The 19,960-nt window shown below is 55.0% G+C and overlaps 1 protein-coding gene and 1 long non-coding RNA gene across 5 annotated transcripts in view; one reads left to right on the forward strand and one right to left on the reverse strand.

Annotated features, from left to right (window-relative positions):
- The window catches only part of LOC105740391, a 13,442-nt gene extending 2,440 nt beyond the window's left edge, over positions 1-11,002 (reverse strand). Inside the window, exons 1-3 of the long non-coding RNA XR_004032029.1 lie at positions 10,821-11,002; positions 5,956-5,986; positions 3,238-3,811 (exon numbers count right to left, since the gene is read on the reverse strand). This is a non-coding gene — a long non-coding RNA (uncharacterized LOC105740391). The remainder of the gene's footprint in view (positions 1-3,237; positions 3,812-5,955; positions 5,987-10,820) is intronic.
- On the forward strand, positions 9,592-19,917 carry PTOV1 (PTOV1 extended AT-hook containing adaptor protein). Of its 4 annotated transcripts, none has more exons than XM_030821090.1 (13): positions 9,592-10,383; positions 13,604-13,741; positions 13,853-13,935; positions 14,026-14,083; positions 14,166-14,273; positions 16,176-16,331; positions 16,893-16,982; positions 17,104-17,177; positions 17,257-17,314; positions 17,746-17,850; positions 19,164-19,361; positions 19,445-19,513; positions 19,791-19,917. In XM_030821090.1, exons 1-12 carry the CDS (start codon positions 10,135-10,137, stop codon positions 19,454-19,456), a joined length of 1,329 nt encoding a protein of 442 aa, XP_030676950.1. In that variant the 5' UTR covers positions 9,592-10,134; the 3' UTR covers positions 19,457-19,513; positions 19,791-19,917. The 4 variants fall into 4 exon arrangements, with proteins under 4 accessions (XP_030676950.1, XP_030676951.1, XP_030676953.1 ...); XM_030821091.1 differs by having other exon boundaries at positions 9,592-10,350; XM_030821093.1 differs by lacking the exon at positions 19,791-19,917 and adding an exon at positions 18,679-18,680 and having other exon boundaries at positions 10,135-10,209; positions 19,236-19,361; positions 19,445-19,496.
- The last annotated feature ends 43 nt before the right edge of the window (positions 19,918-19,960 follow it).

Raw genomic sequence — 19,960 nt, forward strand, 5'->3', positions numbered from 1 at the left:
TGGATCAGAAACAAATTGGTTAAAAGGAAAGGTTTCCAGTCGCTAGTTTGGCCATCTCATGCCAGTGGCGCCCTCTTGACCTTAACACTCAGAGGAACCAGAGGGACTGTCGCCTAATCACATGTGTTTACAGGAGTGAAGCGGGGCTTGCTTATTAATAGTAGCAGACCTGTTAGGGGTGAAAGAAAATGCTCACCCACCAGCTCCAAAGAAGAATTAGGAGAAAAAGGACACCTTCTCAAAAGGGGTGTTAAGAATATATTTGTTTCAAGGTACGCAAAACACTAACATATTTTCTCACCATCTTGGCGTTTAAAAAAAATTAACTTTTAAAATGTATTGAGTTACACACACTAGAACAGTTTCCTAAAATGAAAGGCCACTGAAATGTGTGGAATGAAAAGGAGGCCCAGGCCGGGCGTGGTGGCTCACGCCTGTAATCCCAGCACTTTGGGAGGCCGAGGCGGGCGGATCACCTGAGGTTGGGAGTTGGGGACTAGCCTGACCAATATGGTGAAACTCCGTCTTTACTAAAAATACAAAATTAGCTGGCCATGGTGGCACATGCCTGTAATCCTAGCTACTCAGGAGGCTGAGGCAGGAGAATCACTTGAACTTGGGAGACAGGTTGCAGTGAGCCAAGATCGCGCCATTATACCCCGGCCTGGGCAATAAGAGCAAAACTCCATCTCAAAAAAATAAATAAATAAAATAAGGAGGCCCAAGGAGTAAAGCCAGATCTAGACACGTGGGACTTACCTCCCCATTTCATAGGTCAGGTGACAATAAGGCCTAAGAACTTCACACGCCCCTTAGAACCAGCCAACACCAACAGAGCAAATCTTTTGGGAAAGTTTTTCTCTGAATACAAGGTTCTCCTAAGGCAAGAAATAGTGAAAACCCTCGAACAGCAGGGTTTAATCCCAAGATTCTGCGCTGATTACCTCTGTGACCTCGGGCAGGTCCCTGCACATCTCTGAGCCTCACTTTCCCCATATGTCAAATAGTGACTACCCCAGAGGATTCTCATAAGGAATACAAGATCTGGCCCAGCTCAGTCCTGGACACAGGAGAGCTGCTAGTAGCCACTGTTGTCATCTTTTGGCTGAAATGCACTCTAAGAAGGTAAAACGTGGGCAAAACTGCTTCTAGAAATACATGCCAAGCTGGACCTCACGCCTGTGATCCCAGCACTTTGGGAAGCCGAGGTAGGAGAATCGCTTGAGGCTGGGGTTTCAGGACCAGCCTGGCCAACATGGTGAGACCCCATCTCTATTTAAAAAATACATCCTGGCTGAGTGTGGTGGCTCACACCTGTAATCCCAGCACTTTGCGAGGCTGAGGCGGGCAGATCACTTGAGGGCAGGAGTTTGAGATTAGCCTGGCCAACACGGTGAAAGCCTGTCTCTAGTAAAAATACAAAAATTGTGGTTACGCACACCTGTAATCCCAGCTACTTGGGAGGCTGAGGCATAAGAATCGTTTGAACCCCAGAGGTGGAAGTTGCAGTGAGCCAAGATTGTGCCACCGCACTCTTGTCTGGGTGACAGAGCAAGACTCTGTCTCAAAAAAAAAAAAGCATCCTAACTTACAAAAATCACTCGTGTCCAGAAAGGTTATAATCGAGTGAGTGACTTGTTGGAAACATTTTCTTTTTGACCAGTTTGCTTTTGAATCACGCATCATGGCTGGAGGCAAGACTGGGGGTTCATGAAAATTCGTGCAAAGGAGCAGGTGGTAGGACGTAATTGGAAAAAAGTGATTGTTGAGGCAAAAATGCTAAAACACCAACATATTAATAGTTGCAAACCTGTTCGGGGTGAAAGAAAATGCCCACCCACCTCCAAAGGATTATGAGAAAAAGGACACTTTCTCAAAAGGGCTGTTAAGAATATATTTGATTCAAGGTACACAAAACACTAACATGTATTTTCTCATCATCTTGGCGTTTAAAAAAAAAATTTAACTTTTAAAATATATTGAGTTACACACACTAGAACAGTTACCTAAAATGAAAGGGCGCTGAAATGTGTGGAATAAAAAGTGGAAGTACCACCAGCCGTGGTGGCTCATGCGTGTAATCCCAGCACTTTGGAAGGCCAAGGCGGGCAGATCACCTGAGGTCAGGAGTTCGAGACCAGCCTAGCCAACATGGTGAAACCCCATCTCTACTAAAAATACAAAAATTAGCTAGCATGGTGGCATGCGCCTGTGATCCCAGCTACCCAGAAGGCTGAGGCAGGAGAATCACTAGAACCCAGGAGGCAGAGGCTGCAGTGAGCCGAGATCGTGCCACTGCACTCCAGCCTGGGTGACAGACCGAGACTGTGTCTCAACAACAACAAAAAGTGTAACTACCCTATCACACCTCATTCTCACCTCTCCCGCCCAAACACACACCCTGAGCAAACCGCTTAACCTCCCTAGAGGCTGATGTACCAGTTCTGCATTTGGGTTTACATGCATGCGGTTGTGGATACATTTATAGTTTAATTTTTTTGTATAAGTGAGTCAATTTCTTTGTTCTTTAGCTTGCCTTTGTTTTTCTTCCCACCAAAGTAATGGCCATCTGCCTGCACGGTATTTATTTATTTGTTTATTTATAGACAGAGTCTCACTCCGTTGCCCAGGCTGGAGTGCAGTGGCTTGATCTCAGCTCGCTGCAACCTCTGCCTCCCAGGTTCAAGCGATTCTCCTGCCTCAGCCTCCCAAGTAGCTGGGATTACAGCCAGGAGCCACCATGCCTGGCTAATTTTTGGGTTTTTTTTTTTTTTTTTTTTTTGAGACGGAGTCTTACTCTGTTGCCCAGGCTGGAGTGCAGTGGCGCAGTCTCGACTCACTGCAACCTCCACTTCCCAGGTTCAAGCGATTCTCCTGCTTCACCCTTCTGAGTAGCTGGGATTACAGGCGCCCACCACCATGCCCAGCTGATTTTTGTATTTTTAGTAGAGACGGGGTTTCCCCATGTTGGCCAGGCTGGTTTCAAACTCCTGACCTCAGGTGATCCGCCCACCTCAGCCTCCCAAAATGCTGGGATTACAGGTGTGAGCCACCGCACCTGGCTTGCCTGCACTGTTAATTACCTGTTCCTCTATGTCCCCACTTCTCATGGTGGCCTCAGGTAGTGCACTAAATGGACACACCTCAGTTCCACGAGCCGTCCTGCCTGTAAGTTATCTGTTGTGTAATAAACCCCACCATTGAGTGGCTTAAAACAAGAAGCATTTATTGCCTCACCATTGCTTGGGGTCAGGAATCCAGGCTTGGCTGAGCTGCTGGCTCCCGGGCTCTCGGGGTTGCAGTCGAGCTGGTGGCTGGGGCTGTGCCGTCATCGGAAGGGTCCGTGAGGAGGGCCCACTTCCAGCCCACTCACATGCCTGTTGGCAGGATTCAGTTCCTCACAGGTGATGGGGCCGAGATCCTCAGTTCCTAGCTGTTGGCTGGAGGTCTCCCTTGCTTTCTCGCCATTGCAGGCCTCTTCACAGGGCACCTTGCAGTTGTAATGTGGCATCCAGCTTCTCTAGAAATATGAGAGGGGCTGGGCGCGGTGGCTCATGCCTGTAATCCCAGCACTTTGGGAGGTCAAGGCGGGTGGATCACCCGAGGTCAGGAGTTTGAGACCAGCCTGGTCAACATGGTGAAACCCTGTCTTTACTAAAAATACAAAATATTAGCTGGGCATGGTGGCAGGCATCTATAATCCCAGCTACTCGGAAGGCTGAGGCAGGATAATTGCTTGAACCCAGGAGGTGGAGGTTGCAGTGAGCCAAGAACACACCATTGCACACCAGTCTGGGCTGCAAGAGTGAAACTCTCAAAAAAAAGAAATGAGAGAGGACGCCCAAGGTGGAAGCTGCAATCTTTTGTACCCCAATCTTGGAAGTGATATCTTGTCACTCTTGCTATATTCTGTATAACAAGTTGCTAGGTTCTGCCCACACTCAAGCTGAGAGGACAGTGCAGACAGGAGGTGAGGGTCATGGGGGCTATCTTTCAGGGTGCCCACCACACTGCGCCCTGCCAGTTGGGGTCCTGTCCAGTTTTTCTTTTTCTTTTTTTTTTTTTTTTTGAGATGGAGTCTCGCTCTATTGCCCAGGCTGGAGTGCACTGGCGCAATCTCAGCTCACTGCAGCTTCCGCCTCCCGAGTAGCTGGGATTACAGGCACACACCACCACACCCAGCTAATTTTTGTATTTTTAGTAGAGATGCGATTTTGCCATGTTGGCCAGGTTGGTCTCGAACTCCTGACCTCAAGTGATCCACCCAACTCGGGCTCTCGAAGTGCTGGGATTACAGGCGTGAGCCACCGCGCCCGGCCAGTTTTTCACTATTATCAGACATGCTGGAGAGGATGAATGTGTATTTTTTTAACCCACTTGTGCAGGCATTCCTATGGGATGCATTCCCAGCAGCAGAATTTCAAAACTAACTATGCCAACTTTATTTACATGACCCAAAAATGTTGTATTCATGTTTCGCATATACGAGAAGCCTTCCTATGGTTCACACTTGGAGGGGCTCCAGAAACCAACCAATGCAGTCTCTCTCAGCTCCCTCTAGAGATCAGTTACCAATTGCTTAAGTGTCTTGTCAGAGATATGTACAAGCAGGTACAAGCAAATAGAGAAACTGATTCATTTTCTGGCTTTTCTATCCAGTGGCAGCCTCCTTTATTCTATAATTTTTTTGTTTGTTTTTCAATCTAACAACATATCTTGAAGTTTGTACCAGGACAAAAAGCCTTCCATTCATTTTATTTTTAAAAATAACCCAGGGGGCTGGGCACAGTGGCTTCTGCCTGTAATCTCAAACCCAGGACCCTGGGTTTGGGGATAGGGCAAATCTGTGTCTTTTACAATCTGGGAACACTCAGCATGGTCTGTGCTGGAGGGCAGATGGTGGCAGAGAGGCTGAGAAGCACGGCAGTGATGAGGGTAAGACGGTCCCAAGCCCGAGGGGCTCTGCCCCTTGTTTATTCCACAAAGTGGAGGCCAACACCTACTGAGATTAAGAACCTGGGCCCTAGGCCGGGCGCAGTGGCTCACGCCTGTAATCCCAGCACTTTGGGAGGCCGAGGCGGGTGGATTACGAGGTCAGGAGATCGAGACCATCCTGGCTAACACGGTGAAACCCCGTCTCTACTAAAAATACAAAAAATTAGCCGGGCGTGGTGGCAGGTGCCTGTAATCCCATCTACTCGGGAGGCTGAGGCAGGAGAATGGCGTGAACCCAGAGGGCGGAGCTTGCAGTGAGCTGAGATCGCGCCACTGCACTCCAGTGTGGGTGACAGAGCAAGACTCCGTCTCAAAAAAAAAAAAAAAAAAAAAAAAAAAAAGAACCTGGGCCCTGTCCCTGCCCCCTGTGTCTCCGCAGCCTGTGACCTCAGGCTTTTGCTTCTGGATCCTTGGTTTCTCCATCTGTGGAGTGGGGATTAAAAGATTGTTGAACTCATGGCTTGCTGTGTGAGAATTCAGTGAGTTCAGACATGAAGTTCTTGAGAAATATTAACTACTATTATTGCCAGGGGTCTCACTCTGTCAACCCTGGAGTGCAGTGGCATGATCTTGGTTCACTGCAGCCTCTGCCTAGAGGGGTCAAGCAGTCTTCCCACCTCAGCTTGTCGAATAGCTGGGACTACAGACACGCACCACCACGCCCAGCTAATTTTTGTATTTTTTGTAGAGACAGAGTTTTATTCTGTTGCTCAGGCTGGTCTCGAACTCCTGGCCTCAAGTAATTCTCCTACCTCAGCCTCCAGAGTAGCTGGGACTAGAGACGTAACACCACGCCTGGCTAGTTTTATAGTTGTAGAGATGGGGTCTTGCTATGTTGCCCAGGCTGGTCTCAAACTCCTGGGCTCAAGCAATGCTCCAACCGCAGCCTCCCAAAGTGTTAAAACTACAGGTGTGAGCCACTGCGTCTGGACACACATAATGACGAGAAAGTTGAAATACCTAGAGTTTGCAGAGCATATATCAGGCAGACCTTTAAAAAAAAATCAGCCATAAACTGTTTTGTAATTGCAAAGAAAGAAAAGAAAAATCCAAGCCAGAGATGATCTTACTCCCATTTCTTAGGATAAAGCATTTTATTATCTTTTTTGTTTGTTTGTTTGTTTTGAGATGGAGTCTCGCACTGTCACCCAGGCTGGAGTGCAGTGGCACAATCTCAGCTCACTGCAATCTCCGCCTCCTGGTTTCAAGTGATTCTCCTGCCTCAGCTTCCCAAGTAGCTGGGATTACAGGCACCCGCTACCATGCCCAGCTAAATTTTTGTATTTTTAGTACAGACGTGGTTTCACCATGTTGGCCAGGCTGGTCTCGAACTCCTGACCTCGTGATTCACCCGCCTCAGCCTTCCAAAGTGCTGGGATTACAGGCGTGAGCCACCGCACTCAGCCTATTAGCATTTTTTGAGACAGAATGTCGCTCTGTTGCCCCGATTGGAGTGCAGCTCACTGCAACCTCCACCTCCCGGGTTCAAGCAATTCTCCTGCTTGAATTGGAGGATCAATCAGGAGGCTGCATTTGTATTCCTGAGTAGCTGGGATTACAGGCGCCTGCCACCACGTCTGGCTAATTTTTGTATTTTTAGTAGAGATGGGGTTTCACCAGTTTGGCCAGGCTGGTCTGACAACAGGTGATCCACCTGCCTCAGCCTGCCAAAGTGCTAGGATTACAGGCATGAGCCACCATGCCCAGCCAGTATAAAACACTTTGTCCATGTTGTCATTGTGTCCTAGCCTATGTCATCCAACCTATGGGTACTGCCAGTTTGTTCTTCTAGGAAACTCAGACTTGGTAGTTGATTGGTTTAACAAATGTTGGTTAAACTGGGATTATTTGAAAAAAAAAATTGTGTATATCAGGAAAGGCCGGATTACCCCCAAATTGCAGTGGCTTGAAACAGCAAAGGTGGATTTTCTCACTCGTGCTGTATTGAGTGTCAGCTTGGAGCCCGTGCGGACACATCATGAAGGTTGCCAATCGACATAGTAAAGGCAGAGGGGTCTGGTCTCTCGCTAGCAATTAAGTGATCTCGCTGAATTCACATGTGTCACTTCTGCTCATATCTCATTGGCCAGATGTAATCACATGGCCTCACACCTTATTGGCCAAAATTAATCACATGGCCCCACTCAAGCTAAATGGGGTCAAATGCTGGCCAAGTGTGGAGCTAGAAATATATGGCAAATAGCACTAATGGCCATCTTAACACTTTAAACATCTTATTGTAACCAAGAACATTTAAATAGACATCTCTTGTACGTAGGACCAAGACGCTTGCTTTCAGTATTGGTCTCCTAGTTAGCACACGACATCACATTCTTGTTTTTGAGACAGGGTCTCACTTTGTCACTTGGACTGAAGTGCAGTGGTGTGAACACGGCTCACTGCAGCCTCAATCTCCTGGGCTCAAGAGATCCTCCCACCTCAGCCTCCTGAGTAGCTGGGACCACAGGTGCATGCCACCGTGCCTAGCAAATTATTGTTGTTTTTGTAGAGGTGGGAGTCTCGCTGTGTTGCCCAGGCTGGTCTCGAGCTCCTGGGCTCAAGCAATCTTTCCACCTCGGCCTCCCAATGTGTTGGGATTACAGGCATGAGCCACTGCGCCCAGTGGAACATCACATTCTTGTATAAGCTCCACCCACAAACCACAATGAGTCATCTCTTTTTTTTTTTTTTTTTAAGTGGCATGAGAACCTAAAGACATTTATGAAACAAACTGGGGGCTGAGTCTTCCTAGGTTTTTATAAGCTTTTTCACTAAATAATTTACAGTTGCTTTACTTGTACCTAACTTGGCAGCGTTTTTTTTTTTTGTTTTTTTTTTAGAGATGGAGTCTTGCTTTGTCGCTCAGGCTGGAGTTGCAGTGGTGAGATCTCAGCTCACTGCAACCTCCGCCCCCTGGGTTTAATCGATTCTCCTGCCTTAGCCTCCGGAGTAGCTGGGACTACAGGCATACACCACCATGCCTGGTTAATTTTTGTATTTTTAGTGGAGACGGTGTTTCACCATTTGGCCAGACTGGTCTTGAACTCCTGACCTGAAATGATCTGCTCACCTTGGCTTCCCAAAGTGCAGAATTACAGGTGTGAGCCACCACGCCTGGCATGTTTTTCTTTTAACAACTCCCTTTTAGTCTTTCCAAAGCAAGCAATCTCGTTTGTATATAAACAACTCTCTTGCATTAATTTCATTAGTTTGATAGTAAATTAAACGAGGACTTCTGGCATAAACAGGTTTGGATCAAACAGCTACCTTTCAGGAAGTAAGCAGCTTGAGAGATGGAAGTGGAATTGCTTAGTCTAATAGTAGCCTGCTAGCCCTGGCAGCGGGCTTCACAGATTAAAAGGAAAGTGTCTTTCAAGTTGGTGGACCAAGTAAGTGAGATGGTTTCAGAGAGTTTTGTTGCAGTATTACTGATAGAATTTCAGCCTACATTTTCATTTCACCTTCTGACATGAGTTCCCATTTTGCTCACCCTGGAGTACACCCTGGTATACCTCTCTCCATGCTTATACAATTCAGGGCATTCAAACTCATGTGTGTCTTGATGGGTTCTGAGGGATGGGAAGGCATTAACTAGGTAGAGAACAGGAAGGATGAGAGATTTTTTTTGGGGGGCGGCAGCAGGGGCCACAGTACCAAGTTTGGATTTAACCCTAAAGGCACTGGGAAGCCATTGGATGGTTTTGACTAGTGTAGTGACAGAGAAGGCAGCAAGAGTTACCCAGGCAAGAGATCTTGATGGTTTGGACTAACAAGAATGGGGAGAAGTGAGGATTCGCGGAGATTAAAGCAGCTCCTGTTTTTTCTCCTTCCTGCTGCCAGGTTGTCCTCACATGGGTGATTTGACAGGGCATTGGAGGTACCTGTTGATAACTAACTTGCTGTTTGTGTCCAGGGACCACTGGCTCCGTTTGGCCACAATGCAGGTTGGATTTGGGGTTTAAGGCTGGGCTCCAGTCAGCCCTCGGAAGCCCCGGGCAGGAGGCTTAGTGGGGCAGGGAAACATGGACAGGCCTACGGGTTCTTCTGCCATTTCACTGGCCACTCCTCTGTGTCCTTTGCTGGTTGCTTCTCATTGTCGTGACTGCTAAAGGGATGAGTGTCCCAGTCTCTTTGTGAGCTCATCCAGTCTCCATTCAAACACTGATGACTCCCGAATTTCTCTCTCCAGGCTATGACATCAATATCTATCTACATTGTTTAGTCAACATCCCAAACAGAAGTAGGAACTCCCTCTCTAACCTCCTACAGCTGTGTCTATTTCTCCTCTCTACCTTCACTCGGCTCCGCCCACACTAGCTCCCTTTTATTCCTTCTACTTTCAGGATTTGTCTTTGCTGTTCTGTCCTCTTGGCACACTTTTCCAGCCATCTGGAATGGCAGGTTGCTCAAAGGTCGTTTTCTTGACTTCCCTTGCTTGCTAACTTTACCTCCCTATGGTCATATCCCATCGCCCTGTGATGTGCGCTAGTTAGCACAGCCTGTGATTATGTCTCTCCCCAGTGGACCGTGGGGTCTGTGAGGGACGTGGTCTGATTCGGTCGTCGCCGAGCACAGAACTGGACAGGGTACTCATAACAGATTTTTTGTTGTTGTTTTTAAAGAAAAGGTAACATTTGAGTAGTGACTGCGCCAAGCAGTCAAGCACAGCCCCTCGGACTTGATCTCCATAACCACTCTAGGGTTAGGTATTACCCACGTTTAAGGAAAAAAAATCGAGGAAAAAATCTTATACAACTACTAGTAAGTAGTCATTTCATTTTAGCAGAGCGAATGAGCGAATCCACGGAAGGCCGGGAAGCGACGTGAGTGGCGAGAAGCTTGGAGTCGCCAGGGACGGCGGGCGGAGCCTGGGCGCGGGGACTAATGGGCGGAGCCTCCAGGGACCGCTGGCCCCGCCCAAGCCGCGCGGGGGCCGCTGGGAGTTGGAGTCCCCTGCCCACCTCGCCACGTCACCGCCTGCAAACCTTCAGCTCTCCCCCTCAGGCTCGGGTGTAATCCGTACCCTCAGTGGGTTCCCTTTTAGTGGCTTCCCTTGTCCCCAGGCCCATTATTCTGTCCTTCACTCTTCCCTGATGTATTTTGGCGCGGTCTCCCGGCTCTGCGGGCCCAGGGCTCCGGATGAGGTCTCCCGCCGTCCCGACTCCCGCAAGGGGCCAGTTGGGTGTCGCCTTCGTTCTTCTGCCACCCCGTTTGGTAGGGGCTCCCGTTCCCGCCACGCCCCGTGAAGTTGTGGCTCGCGCGTCTTCCCAGGACTCCCCCGCGCCGGAGAGGCCCGCAGGACCGCCGAGCCCACACTTCGCTCCCGCCCGGGCCCCGCTCCCCCGCGCCGCCTTGGTATGCTCCGGCCACGCCCCCCGGACGTGCTTGGTACGCGCCGGGCTCCCCCGCTCGCCTCAGTGGTTCGGTCGCGGCGACCCCACTCCGGCGGCGCGTCCCCCGAGCTTGGTACGGCTCAGCCCGTCTTCCCCGAAGCCGCGCGCCCGCGCCCGCGCCCCTCAGTCGGTGGAGCCCGCAGCCCCCCTTGTGGCCCGCGGCAGCTCCCCGCCTGCTCGGCCCGCGCCCGCCATGGTCCGTCCGCGCCGTGCCCCGTACCGCTCCGGCGCCGGGGGCCCCCTCGGGGGTCGCGGCCGCCCTCCGCGGCCCCTCGTGGTGCGCGCCGTCCGCTCGCGCTCCTGGCCTGCCAGCCCCCGTGGCCCGCAGCCTCCGCGGATCCGGGCCCGCTCGGCCCCTCCCATGGTGAGCCCCCCGCCCTTTTTCCAGAGCCTTCCACGGCCCCGCCCCCCCAGCCCCTATCCCGGGCTCACGCCTTTGTCCGAGGCCCCCGCCGCTCCGGGGTGTCCCCTGTGGCCCGAAGGGTGGTCCCGCCTGGGGCCGGGTTCCCCCGTGGAGCCCCCGGTGGTTCGCGCCGCGCTCTCCCCTTTGTTGCGCGTTCGGGCCGGGGTGGGGGGGTGGGGGACGGGGACGGGGGCGGGGCGGGCTCAAATTACTGCTGACTCCGCGGCCCGATTTAAACGCGGGTGGGGGGCGGCGGACAGGCAGCCGGCAGGGCACGCGCGCTTGTTTTTGCCATTGGAAAGTTGCTTGCTCTCCGGGCAGGAAACCTGGAAATGGGGGCGGGGTTGGGGGACAGAGGCGAGGGAGGGGCCCGCGCTTTGTACCAGCGCCCCCAGATGTCGCACCCGTGGGCGTTCTCCCTGGGGCCCGCTCCGTGCCCGTGGAGTGCGCACCTAGAATACGCGCCCGCGCCCAGGTGTGGGATGCTATGATGGACTGCCGTGAGCCCAGACCTGAAAGGTAAACATTCAGCTTCGCAGGTACTTTGGGCTGCATACCCTCCTCCGGACCCAAAAGACGCACATGGTTTTCAGAAACCGTAAGGTTTACCTGGGGCTGTAAAACCGCACATCGCGACTTTGCACCGTGCACACGCTTGCCCCGATGTGAGATTTCCCCTGGGTTCGCGCTCCGGTCCGCTTCTTAAATACACTGCCTCAGCGGTGTGGATGGCACAGAGCTGTGGCAGCCCTACTGAAACCTTAAACAGGCTTCCTGGGGTCATAAACATGGATACCGAGACTCAGATCACCTCCCACAACTTAAACGTACCCCCATTCACTCCACTGCCTTCGCCCCTTCCTGCAGCATTCGCATCTAGTCGTTCAAAAGTGCTTTCCGGGTCCTCAGACATGCACCCCAAGGCTTTAAACCTCAGTGCAAGTACTAGATGGGCTTCCTTGTGCAATAGAGATGTGAGGCGCGCAGTTTGGCACACGATTGCCAAGATGTGAGATTTTCTTTAGGTTGCACCTTAACCGTCGTTTTTAAACGTGATCGTCCCATCTTGATGTGCTGTTCTTGCTGTGGAAGGTATCCCTGGGTTTTAGGCAAGCATACCTGCTCTTTACTATGGCTCCAGATCCCGAGTCAACCTGCCCTCCTAGACAAGCAGACATTAAGTATGTCGCTTGGGCTCTTAAGTGCGTTCGCCTGATTTTTACCCATCTTTGTGGCATTAAATGCATACGCGTCACTGTATATGCGGCCTAGATACCCCAGTTCCCAGCTACGTAAACAACTTTATGTTGTAAGTGTACCCTCATCTCTAAAGTCGCCTCCAGCTGTGCGTTTTAACTCATCTCAGATGCTGGATGTCCGTTATGGTGTCTGAAGCCCCCGGGGCAACATCCACTCTATCCAACTCATTCTAACGCTAAGATACTCAGGTTTTCTATCTGATCTTTTGACGAGTGCCCAAAAGCCAGAATCACCTGCGTGGGTGGAGAATCACCTGCGTGGGTGGAGAGCAAGTTTGTTCAGGTTTTTCTCTTTTTAAGTACTCACAAAGTAAATTTTTTTGTGTTTGCTAGTATTCTGGAAGGAAAGATCTCTTTGTGCTTCATAGAAAATTTGGAAACTACCTGTTTGTAATAAGACGAAAAGAAATCACCCTTATAATTGAGGCGCCTACTGCGGGGAAACTCTCGTGGGTTTCCTGCTGCCAGGCTGTTTGCGAAGCTTTCCCTTGTTTGCTTTGAGATGTTTTTGGTTTTAAAAAACAGTAAGTGAGGTCAGGCGTGGTGGCCTTCGTCTGTAATCCCAGCACTTTGGGAGGCCGACGCGGGCGGATCACTTGAGGTCAGGAGTTCGAGACCAGCCTGGCCAACATGGTGAAACCCCGTCTCTACTAAAAACAAAAAATTAGCCGGGCATGATGGCGCGGCTTGCAGTGAGCGAGGTTGCAGTGAGCCGAGATCGCGCCACCGCACTCCAGCCTGGGAAACGAGTGAAACTCCGCCTCAAAAAAATAATAGTAATAAAAAAAAATAGTGGGGAGAGTGCCTGTAAGTAGCATTTGTGGCGCTGCTTGGCTTTATTGCTAGAACCTTCTCCTGGTGTTCTACATGTTTTGGTCTGTGAGACCCCTCCGGGGGTGGTGTCCCAGCTGTCTTCCAAATGTTTCCCCCTTTTCCTCCCTGTCTTTCTCCTGGATGGTTCAGTCCCCTCTGTGTTTCTTGTCACCTCCTTCCTGCCTCCCTGGGGTCGGACTTATAAGGCCAGAGAGGTGGGCAATGGCCTGAGCCAGAGGGAGGAGTTGAACTTTGGGGTGACAGCCTTAGGAGAGTTTCAGCCTGGGAAAGACAGGGCAAGCTAGTGTGCGGGACAGACGCAGCGCAGGCCGGTTTGTGCCTTCGGAGGCTGCAAGGAAGCCCTGGGCCCAGGCTGGGGCACGGGGAAAGCCCCCTACAGCTGGCTTCTAACTTGGGTCTGAAGAATCGATCAGGCACACAGCTGGGGCGAAGGCTGGAGGTGGGGCTGGCTGAAGGCTTCAGGACTCTGCTGGGCCAGTGTCAAGGTGACAGCAGGCTCTGGGAAGGAAGGGTCCTGAGGGGCGGCAGTGCGAAGGGACATGAGGACCAGCAATGTTGGGGTCCTGAGGGGTGAGCAGAGGGTTTGGACATGGACCCGTGGGCTTCCAGCAGGGGATTTGGGGCTAAATATTGGGATGTCCCTTCTGAGGTGTGTGGGGACTGCCTGTCCTTGCAGGCCCCGGCCTCAGTTTTCCCACCTACCCCCCACTCCATTGCAGGAAGGTGCTCGGGTCTTCGGGGCACTGGGTCCCATCAGTCCCTCCTCACCTGGGCTCACCCTTGGGGGTCTGGCCGTGAGCGAGCACCGGCTCAGCAACAAGCTGCTGGCCTGGAGCGGCGTCCTCGAGTGGCAGGAGGTGAGTCTCTGTGGGGCTGTGGCTGGCCTCCAGGGTCTTGTCTTGTCCACGTGGGGACAGGCCAGGGCATCTAGGCTGTGCACAGTGACGACGCCCCTCCTGCCCCCACAGAAGCGCAGACCCTACTCTGACTCCACTGCAAAGCTGAAGCGGACCCTGCCTTGCCAAGCCTATGTGAATCAAGGCGAGAACCTGTGAGTGCCGGGGCGCAGCAGCCAGGGCGGTGGCAGGGGCAGTGGCTGTGGGGATCAAGGCAGCCCTTTCTGACTGGCTCCTTCCCGTAGGGAGACCGACCAGTGGCCACAGAAGCTGATCATGCAGCTGATCCCGCAGCAGCTGCTGGTGAGACCCGCCCCGCCCGCCCCACCCACTCTGAGCACCCCCATGCCTGGCTGACCCAGCTCGCTGTCCCCTGTGCCCCCAGACCACCCTGGGCCCCCTGTTCCGGAACTCGCAGTTGGCACAGTTCCACTTCACCAACAGAGACTGCGACTCGCTCAAGGGGCTCTGCCGCATCATGGGCAACGGCTTCGTGAGTGGGGCGGGCTCGGGTGCGCGAGGGGCGGTTCCCTTGTAGCACTGTGGTGACAAGTACAGCTGGAGGCAGCGCTCTGCTCACAGGGCCCAGGCGGGGGCCGGGGGTCTCCCCTCGGGTGGAGGGCAGCCCTCATGGCCTTTCGGACCCCATCTGGAAATGACTGACCCCAGGCACCCTCCGTAGAGCACAGGGTGAAGAAACTCAGCCTGAGAGGCCTCCAGTGTCTGCATCTGTGCCCAGCTTCGAGGTGGCCCTGGGGGCGTGAGTGCACAGAGGGACCGGGGCCAGCCCTGTTGGGGCCCAGGAGCCTGTCAGGGACACATAGCGCGTGGCAGGGACCTGGTAAATGGGTGTGCTAGGCAGGAAAGCCAGCCAGGAGGGAGTGGCACATTGGGGTTTGGTATTCTGGTCTGTAAAATGGGCTAACCTCCGCGAGTGGCCTGAGCTGGCCGTGAGGGAGCGGAGCTGAGGGTGCTGAAGCAGACGCGGTGAGTAGGTCCTCAGGCCTGGCTCTAAGGGGACCCAGGTATCCAGCTGGTGGTTGTGCAGGGACTGAGTGGGGCAGGTGCGGCCACGACCTGGACCTGAGGGGCTGCCAAGGGATCTGAGAGTGGCTTCTGCAGCACTCCTGGGTTGGGCTGGTTGAGGGGTAGAGAGAGGTAGGGAGGACAGGGTTGCTGTGCTTCCTAGGGCCACCGGGAAGCTGGAGGGAGGGAATTTGTGTAAAGCGCTTGAGATGGTAACTTTAGTACCTAGTGAGTGCTCGGTGAACCCAGCTGGCGAGGCTGTTCGGGTGACTGGGATTCTGGCGCGGGGCAGGTCAGAAAGGGGGCTTGGGCTGTGAAAGATGGCAGGTGCTAGAGAGGAGGCAGGGATGGGGTGGGAGCGAGTCGTCTGCCCAGAGGACCTGGCTCTGGGACATTCCCAGTCCCTGTTCCCCTTTGGGACAGTGTGCCTCTACCCCATCCCAGCTGCTGTTCTCAGCGCCCTGGGTTCCACTAGGGCCTCCCTTCTCCCTCAGGAGACCAGGGGCAGACCAGGGCTTGTGCCTGGCATGAGGTGTCTTAGCTGACCCGTTCCCCCTTCACCCAGCACTGTTTGTTGAGGGCCTGCCGTGTCCGGGCCCTGAGTACCCAGTCTGTAGGGAAGATGGACATCCATACTCACCCCCCAGCATGGCCCTGGGAGGGTGACTGTGCATGGCTCCAGGGAGGCCAGGGACAGGGCCCTGAGTGGGTGATCCCTGGGTTGGACACCAAGGTCGAGAAGTTAGGCCGGCAGCATGGAGGGGACAGCACTGTGGGGGGTGGCCTGGTGTGGGGAGGGGATGTGGGGTTCTGGGATGGTCACACCACTTCAGACACAGCCAGGCACATCTGTCAGGCTTAGTTCTCCCATGCCCCATCCAAGAGGCACCAGCACTTTATCTGTTGAGCCTTTATGTGGCACCAACTGTGTGCACTATTACCCAGTTTTACAGATAATGGAGGCCCAGAAACAGGAGGTGGCTGGTGTTAGGTCACACAGCTAGGAGGCAGCAGAACGGTGGGGTGCTGCCTGTGCTCTTAACCCCCAGGTCAGGTCACCCCATCAGGCAGTCAGGAGGGCTGGCGGCAGGGAGCAATGTGGGCGGGGGGTGGTGCCTTCTCGGCATTCTCACCGCAGCCTGGGTGCCAGGCGCCACTCTGACCTCAGCCATGGCAGGGTCGGGGGATGCCGATGGGCGCTGCACGGGCTCTCAGAGGCCCCTCACCTATGGCCATGACAGCCTTGACTGTGGGGGCCTCTGTCTGCCGATGATCTCCCTTCATCCCCTACAGGTGGGGCGGTCCAGGGTGGTGGGGGCACAGCGGCCCTGGGTAGTGCCCACAGGGTCCTGACCCGCGGCCCCTGCAGGCGGGCTGCATGCTGTTCCCCCACATCTCGCCCTGTGAGGTGCGCGTGCTCATGCTCCTGTACTCGTCCAAGAAGAAGATCTTCATGGGCCTCATCCCCTACGACCAGAGCGGCTTCGTCAGTGCCATCCGGCAGGTCATCACCACCCGCAAGCAGGTGTGCCAGCCAAGCACAGCCCCTCTGGGGACAGAGGGGAATTAGGCCCCTCTGCCCTGGTCGGGCAGCCAGACTTGGTGTGGGCGGAGTGTGATGCGATGGCTGGAGCAAGGAGCTTCAGGGGAGCCCCGAGGAGGCTGGGCGGGTTCCCACCAGGGCTCCATGGAAAAGCAGCCACTGGGTGGCTCTGAAGGGCTGGAGGGTGGGTCTTGGCGCAGCGGCAGGGAAGCCAGTGGAGCGGGGAGCTGGGCAGGGGTTGGGATCATCGTGAGGCTGGAAGGCCCTGCTCAGTGACCACGTGTCCTGGTCATGCCTTGCCAGTTGAGGCAGACTCCGCAGGTCCTGTGCACCAGGTGAGGGCCGGGACCTGTCTCAGGCCAGTTGGGGAGCCATGGGGGGCTGTGAGCAGGTGAGGGGCAGGGCCTGTTCCCCTGGGGCTAGAGAATGGACCCAGCTGGGGCTAACAGGCCAAGGCTCGGAGGGAGGGATGGCAGGCCCCAGGACAGACAGAGGTTTCCCAGGAGCTTGGGCCCCTCTTCCCACCCCCTTCCCTTCCAACAGGCAGTGGGACCTGGTGGTGTCAACTCAGGCCCAGTCCAGATCGTGAACAACAAGTTCCTGGCATGGAGTGGCGTCATGGAGTGGCAGGAGGTGAGCCCTCGGCAGCCCAGGGACCTGGGACCCCCAGATCCTCACGGACTGTGGCTGGGAGGGGATACTGGGGCTGGGGGTCTCTAGCCCTGAGGGCTCCTTTTTGCCTCTCCCCCAAAAGCCCAGGCCTGAGCCCAACAGTCGGTCCAAGAGGTGGCTGCCATCCCACGTCTACGTGAACCAGGGGGAGATCCTGTGAGTGCTGGGCTGGAGGGTGGAGGCAGCGTCCAGGGGAGCCGGGGCTTCCTGACCCTCATCCCCTCGTGCCCCACAGGAGGACCGAGCAGTGGCCAAGGAAGCTGTACATGCAGCTCATCCCGCAGCAACTGCTGGTGAGGGGCTGCAGCCGGGTGCTCGAGCCTGCACGTAGGAGCTATTCCAGAGGGCGGGGCTGGGGGCAAGAGCACCTCCCCGGGTGGCCTGAGCTGGCTATGAGGGAGCGGAGCTGAGGGTGCTGAAGCAGGCGCGGTGGGTAGGTCCTCAGGCCTGGTTCCAAGGGGTCCCAGGTATCCAGCTGGTGACTGTGCAGGGACTGGGCGGGGCAGAGGCAGCCATGACCTGCACCGGGGGGGCTGCCAAGGGATCTGAGAGCGGCTTCCGCAGCACTCCAGGGTTGGGCTGGTTGAGCGGCAGAGATGACTTTTCCTGAGGTAGGGAGGACAGGGGAGTCTGTTTGGTCCTGGGCCCAGGGGACTCAGCGGGCTGGGAGCGGGAGGCCATGGTGGGAGAAGCCAGAGCTGGGGGTCCCCTCGCTTCCCCGCAGACCACCCTGGTGCCGCTGTTCCGGAACTCGCGCCTGGTCCAGTTCCACTTCACCAAGGATCTGGAGACACTGAAGAGCCTGTGCCGGATCATGGACAATGGCTTCGTGAGTGGTGCCAGCAGATGCTGGGGAGGGGCCGGCCACGGCAGAGTGAGCCAGGACGGCTCACGGGGGCGGACATGGGAGAGGAACAGAGCACCATGTCCCGGACCAACTGGGGAGAGAGGGCAGCTAGTGTGGGCGTGGCTTCTGGGGGCTCTGTGCTGTCCCCACGGCACTGGACGGGGCACTGACCCTCCTCTGCCACGTCAGGGCTGACTCAGCACCAACTCCGCACTCTCCGCTCCCCAGGGACAGGCACCCTTGTCACTCCAGGTTTCCCGGGAGCTTGTGCCACATCCCAAAGGCCCATTGCCAGGCAGGGAGGGCTGTCTGTCCCCAGCAAGGTCCCAGAATATCTGGTGATCATCTTATCTGGGGGAGTCTCAGCTGACTCCTCTTCTCTCTCTGGGGCTCAGTTTCTCCTTATGTGAAGTGGGGAAGGTTGGACTTCGGTGCTTATGAGCCCTCCCCCTTGATGTCTACCTTCCAGCTGGGCCATACTTGGGTAATATCCCGAAACTACCTTAAAATTACCTTCGACTCAGTCCGAGTAAACTGTCCATGAAGCTGTTCGTGGGTGGGGGGGCCTGGGTGTAGGTGCTTTTACATTAAAGCAATTTCAAGCGTTCCCTCGGGCCGGGCGCGGTGACTCACGCCTGCAATCCCAGCACTTTGGGAGGCCGAGGCGGGCGGATCACCTGAGGTCAGGAGTTTGAGACCAGCCTGGCCAACGTGGTGAAACCCCGTCTCTACTAAAAATATAAAAATTAGCCAGGCATGATGGCCACTCAGGAGGCTGAGTCACAAGAATGGCTTGGACCTGGGAAGCAGAGGTTGCAGTGAGCTGAGATCATGCCATTGCACTCCAGCCTGGGCGACAAGAGCAAAACTGTCTCAAAAAAAAAAGTTTCCTCAGGAAACCCAGAAAAGCTCCATGTACCTCAGCCCTTGCTTGTGCTGGGCCTGCTGCTGCAGATCCCTCGGGCTCCTGAGTTGAAACTGCCCGGTTGGCTCAGGTGGCTGTGGTGAGGTGGCCCCGGACACAGCCTGGCCTGCCCAGGAGCTCTGAAATGCAGGTTCTTGGGCCCCTCCCGACAGAGCCTGTTGGCCTTTGGCCCACCCATTGCTCTTGGCCACCGTGTCATCCTAATTAGGGGGCCCACCTCTGGGGTGGGTGGGGGGCTGTGAGGACAGAGCAGTTAGGCTGTGCCAGCTCATGGAGCCCACAGCATGGTGCCATGGTTGGAGGGACGCTGGTCCCTGTGGTCTGAGTCCCTGTGGTGCTGTCTGGTGACACCACACCCTGTGCCTGCCAGGCCGGCTGCGTGCACTTTTCCTACAAAGCATCGTGTGAGATCCGCGTGCTTATGCTCCTGTACTCTTCGGAGAAGAAAATCTTCATCGGCCTCATCCCCCACGACCAGGGCAACTTTGTCAACGGCATCCGGCGTGTCATTGCCAACCAGCAGCAGGTCCTGCAGCGGAACCTGGAGCAGGAGCAGCAGCAACGAGGGGTGAGGTGGCCAGCCCCCAGGGCTGCTCAGCCTCCCTCCGCCCCCCTGCCTGCTCACCACTGGCCTCTGATTCCTCCCCACAGATGGGGGGGTAGTGGCTACCCCGGGCTGGGCCCCTCCAGGAGTGACAGATGAGGCCCCCGCAGAGACTGGTGAGTGGTGACCCTGTCATGTACAGGAGGGACCCTGGGGCATGTGGGGGGGTGGGGTTGGGAAAGAAGCAGGGCGACCTTGGCCTTGGGGAGAGCAGAGCAGAGGGAGAGGCAGCAGTCCCAGAGGTCCTAGGCTGTTGGGAAACTGCAGCCTGGCCACAGGGCTGTGGGAAGGTGGTGTCCAGGCCTGGGTGGGGCCAGGCCTCTGCTCACAGGGATGTGGGGTCAGTGCTTGGGAGCCTGTGGCCAGCAGCCCCCACTGCATCCCTGCCCCCAGGTGACACACTTCTGAGCAGGGGCCCCTGGGGACTTCAACTGCCCAGCAACATGGAGGATGGTGTCCTGAGACCTCCAAGGACGGTCCCCACCCCTCTACGTTTCCCCAATAAAGCCTTTTAAAAACCTGCCTGCCCCCTCTGCTCACTGCCCCATGCCTGGCAGCCCCCT

The sequence above is a fragment of the Nomascus leucogenys genome, chromosome 10, assembly GCF_006542625.1.
Source record: "Nomascus leucogenys isolate Asia chromosome 10, Asia_NLE_v1, whole genome shotgun sequence".
In the NCBI taxonomy this organism is placed as follows: domain Eukaryota; kingdom Metazoa; phylum Chordata; class Mammalia; order Primates; family Hylobatidae; genus Nomascus; species Nomascus leucogenys.